Genomic DNA, 5113 nt, shown 5'->3' on the forward strand with positions numbered 1-5113 from the left:
AACCTGAGTCTCTTGCATTGCAGGCAGATTCTTTACCGACTGAGCTACGAGGGATATAGAGAATGCCTAAAACTCAACAAAAAACAACAAATAACTCTATTAAAAAAAGGTCAAAATGCTTGAATAGACATTTCTCCAAAGAAGGTACACAAATGGCCAGTAAGCGGATGTAAAGATGCTCACCATTACTAATCATTAAGGAAATGCACGTCAAAACTACGGTGTGATACCACTTCGTGTGTATTAGGATGGCTGCTATAAAAAATGCAGAAAATGGTGAGGGCCGGCAGGGAGGTGGAACTGTTGTGCGCAGTGTTGTTGCTTAGTCGCTCAGTTGTGTCTGACTCTCTGCGACCCCATGGACTGTAGCCCACCAGGCTCCTCTGTGCATGGGATTCTCCAGGCAAGAAGACTGGAGTGGGTTGTCATTTCCTCCTCCAGGGAATCTTTCCGACCCAGAGATTGAACCCATGACTCTTGCGTCTCCTGCATTGGCAGGTGGGTTCTTTACCACTGGACTACCTGGGAAGCCCGATGTGCACTGTGGTGGGGTAAAATCATGCAGCCACTGTGAGGAAAACACGATGGCAGCTCCTTGAAAAATTAAAAATAGAATTACCATAGGGACTTCCCTGGTGGTCCAGTGATAAAGACTCCGTACTTCCAATGCATGGGGCGCAGATTCAGTCCCTGGTTGGGGAACTAAGATCCCACGTGCTGTGCAGTGGGGCCAAAAAAAGATTTACTACAAGGTGATCTTCTTCAGACGAAATATAATCATGTCATTCCTCTGCATACAACTCTCAGTGCCTTTCTGTCTGACTCAGGATACAGTGATAAATTCCTGAACACCCTCCTTATTTACCTTTCCCGCCTCCTCTCCAGCTGCTGTGCCCCAGTCACTGTGCTCCAGCTGCACTGACCTTTTCGATGCTAAAGCAACCGAGGTTCCCCTCTTCCCCCATCTCAGAATCTTCAATTAGGCTATTCCCTTCATCTAGGATCTCAGTCCTCTAATATCAGTGCTCATGAGGGTTGCCTGGATTCTGTGTGGAAAATGAATTTCCAGGCTCCACCCCCTCAGAGGTTGTAATTCAGGAGGTCTGGGTGGGGCTGAGTTCCCAGGTGATGCTGATATGGCTGGTCTGGGGACCACATGTTGATAACCACTGGTCTGGAGTAATTTTCTTAAACTCCTATATCCTGTATCCTTCAGATCGCAAATCAACATCTGTCTTCTGAAGGAGGTTTTTGCTGATTCCTCCAGACCTATAGGGCACTCTATTATGGGTTAACACTTCATCTTCTACTCCTGTGAAGCCCTTGTTGACGTTGTATTTGAAGTTAAATTGTGCAAATAGATTTTTACTAACTGATTTCCCCGCTGGAACCTGATACCTAGCTCCACCAGGGTGGGAATCATTTCTGTCTTGTTCTAATCTCTTGCATGTAGCAAGGGCTAAATAATTACTTATTGAGTGAATGCTGTTATTTCCCTTTCAGAGGTAACACCAAGTGCGCAGAAACATTAATATTCTCAGTGAATGTGAAGGATGAGTAGAGGCTATGGGGAATTAGTAGAGCTATTCAGAAAGAATTAACGTATTTTGTCAGAGATACAGACATTCAAGGCAAGAGTCAGGGATTTTTTTTTTTTTTTACAGACCCTACCACACTATGGAAAGCCCCCCAAATTTTACCTTCCCTGGTGATGATGGCTACTACAGTTATTTCTCAGCTTGCCTCCTTCAGCCCATTCATGCTCTATTATATTTTATGGGTGGTTAATTACCTTTCATTTTTAAAATTGAAGTATAACTGACATGTATTTATTACTTTCAGGTGTGCAGCATAATGATTTGATATTTGTATATATTGCAGAATGATCACCACCATCAGTCTAGCTGACACCCATCACCTTGTTCATTTTTATTTATATTCATATGATATTTTTTGCCTTGCAGATATGGAATGTGCAGATGTCCCACTCTTAACTCCTAGCAGCAAAGAAATGATGTCTCAAGCCTTGAAAGCTACTTTCAGTGGTTTCTCTAAAGAGCAGCAACGTCTGGGAATTCCAAAAGGTAGGTTTTGTAGTTGGAAGGTGAGAGGATGGACCAGACTTTGAGATATGGTTGAGATAGACACTGTTGGTTGAGCTAGACACTATTACTCACCATCCTCAGTCAGCAACCACAGACAGATGTCTGTTGGAACAAGCGTAGACACATGCTGATGCTCCCTCATCTCCCAGGCTTGTCCCTGCCATCTTGGTGTTAGGGCAGTGGTGCCCAAACTTGTTTGAACAGTAGATAGGGGATCATCAGAAAATTCCACAGCCCAGGCCAGGTCCCAGACCAATTAAGTCACAATTGCTGGTAGCATTAGCAATTGTAAAGTTCAAGTGACTCTGTTGTACAGGCAAGTTTGGAAGGCATGGTCTTGGTGTCATTCTGGGCTGCCATTAGTTGAACTCCATGAGCTACAGTTCTGGGAATTTACTCTTTTTCCATGTCCTTTGGTGAAATGTGTTTATACTTGGGTATTCTCTGAGGGCATTCCAGGTGGCGCTAGTGGTAGAGAACCTGCTTGCCAATGTAGGAGATGTAAGAGATGCGGGTTTGATCCGTGGGTCGAGATCTCACGGAGGAGGGCATGGCAACCCACTCCAGTATTCTTGCCTTGGAGAATCCCATGGACAGAGGAGCCTGGCAGGCTGTGGTTCACAGGGTTGCAGAGTCAGACACAGCTGAAGCGACTTAGCACGCATGCATTCTCCTCTGAAAGGTTTTATTCGGGAATGTAAAGGGAAGTGAATTGTAGTGGTCAGAAAGGAAAAATGACTGGGGAAGACTTAAACCTTGACCAAGCGGCGTTTCCCAAGCAACTGAGAGCAGAAGGAGCACATTTCTAATGAGTAAGAGAAACAGAGGCCGCCTTTGCACCCAGCCAGAGCTACTGCTACGGGAGTGGCTTCCACCCTGCCAGATGCAGGCCTCAGGAAGATTCCATGAATGAATCTGTCTACCTTTCCACATATTCTGCTTTCCCACAAACCTCTGCTGACAGCAAAGCCTAGTCATAAAGCAGAATAAAGTGAGTTCTGACCATCCGCTTTTCTACCATCTCATAAAGTCATCTTCTAGATTGAAGAGGATAACATTGAGAGGAGGTAGGAGGTGTGCTGTAGGTACCACACCCTGCCATCACCTGAGTTCTTTCATTGTCATGAGCTGGTATAGTCATGTTAAACCAGGGCCACACATGAAGGTTATATATCGTCTGTTCTACATGGCTCCTCAATGCAGGGCTTGTCTTATGTATACATTTTGCAGGTTTTCTGGTATAATACAGGTACCTAATAACATTGTTGGGCTTCCCTGGTGGCTCAGTGGTAAAAGAATCTGCCTGAAGTGTAGGAATTTCCAGGGAATTCAGTCCCTGGGTTGAGAAGATCCCCTGGAAAAGGAAATGGCTACCCACTCCAGTATTCTTGCCTTGGAAATCCCATGGACAGAGGAGCCTGGTGGGCTACATACAGTCCATGGGATTGCAAACAGTTGGACACGACTGAACTAACACACACACAATAATGTTGTTACTACTAAGTATCACTTGAATGGCGTACTGTTACTAGTTGCTGTGATTACTATAGTTGGCCCTCTGCATCCAGGGGTTCCATATTGGCAGATTCAGACAACCACAGATCCAGTTCTGTTGGCTGAATCTGGGGATGTGAGAACCCACAGACACAGAGGACTGCGTGTACCCCACCCTTTTACATATATAAGGGAACATGCACCTCCCCAGATTTTGGTATCTGTGGGGGTCCTGAAACCAATCACGTTGGATATGCAAGGACAACGGTACTTACCATCATTAACTAAGATAAGAATAATTAAGCATCATGGCAGCGAGTAAATTACACGAGTAAGTGCAGGGAGAGGTGAGTGCAACGTCCAGAGCACACTTGACTTGGTCATTATTGCCATTAAAAGAGTCGTTTGTTCTCTTGTCCCAGGCTTTAATAAAATCTGGTGGAAATAAGGCAGTGCGAGAGGAGATTCCTGGAACCTTTCGGAAGGTTCCATGGATGGAGAAGACTCTTTGTTACTTTTTGGCTGATGGCAGTGGTCAGCTGACTGGTGGGATAGAGAAGATGGGGCTGACCTGGATGTGGGGAGGAGGGTTATGGAAGAGACTCCATTAGGCCTTCCTCATTCTGTGAATCCGAGAATGTCCTCAGGGGAGGTCGGGTGCTTTTGTGTAGTCTCCGAGGCTCGGGGAAGAGTTGAGACCCTGATCTGCTGGGACATCATCTGTTCTCTTCCCGCAGACCCCCGGCAGTGGACAGAGACCCACGTTCGGGACTGGGTGATGTGGGCTGTCAATGAGTTCAGCCTGAAAGGTGTGGACTTCCAGAAGTTCTGTATGAATGGGGCAGCCCTCTGCGCGCTGGGGAAAGACTGCTTTCTCGAGCTGGCCCCGGACTTCGTTGGGGACATCTTGTGGGAACACCTGGAGATCCTGCAGAAAGGTAAATGCATGAGGACGGGGTCGGGGGGTGGTGTGGAACTGCATGGGGCAACTTCCAGAGCAGACTGCGGAGCGAGGTGCCACATTGAAGGCGTCATCTGGGTGTCCAATCACAGCACATACAGTCTATGGAGACTTGCCGTATGGTGCCTGGTAGGTAGCAGGTGCTCCATAAACGTTAGTTTCTTTTTCTTCTCTGTACTGGATGCTCCACTTTTTTTTTAATGTTTATTTATTTTTAATTGATTGATTCTTGGTTTACAATATTGGTTTGATTTCTGTCACACATCAACATGAATTAACCATAGGTGTACATATGTCCCCTCCCTCTTGAGTCTCCCTCCCACCTCCTGCCCATTCCCACCCCTCTAGGTTATTCCAGAGCCCCAGTTTGAGTTCCCAGAGTCCTACAGCAAATTCCCATTGGCTATCTATTTACAAACGTTAGTGTATATGTGGATGCTCCACTTTTCATCTTTACCTCCTTAAAGCTTATCAGTTTGCCAAGTTCTAATCTCCATCTTTATCTTAGACTCACGTACTGCTTGAACAAGCAGTGCCCACAACCAGCAGCGAA

At 46.0% G+C, this 5113-nt stretch overlaps 1 protein-coding gene across 7 annotated transcripts in view; it reads left to right on the forward strand.

The window, feature by feature from the left end:
* Positions 1–5113, forward strand: part of ETS1 (ETS proto-oncogene 1, transcription factor) — a 138469-nt gene that overhangs the window by 101917 nt on the left and 31439 nt on the right. For 6 of the 7 annotated variants that reach the window (XM_081536318.1, XM_081536317.1, XM_081536321.1 and 3 more), the window contains 2 exons: positions 1965–2084; positions 4337–4537. The exons of the other annotated variant lie outside the window; for it this stretch is intronic. In XM_081536318.1, the coding sequence (XP_081392444.1) occupies positions 1965–2084; positions 4337–4537 (321 nt within the window). The remainder of the gene's footprint in view (positions 1–1964; positions 2085–4336; positions 4538–5113) is intronic. 7 annotated transcript variants of the gene reach the window in all.

This window comes from Giraffa tippelskirchi, chromosome 10 (assembly GCF_054371585.1).
Source record: "Giraffa tippelskirchi isolate mGirTip1 chromosome 10, T2T-mGirTip1v1.2.pri, whole genome shotgun sequence".
In the NCBI taxonomy this organism is placed as follows: Eukaryota; Metazoa; Chordata; class Mammalia; order Artiodactyla; family Giraffidae; genus Giraffa; species Giraffa tippelskirchi.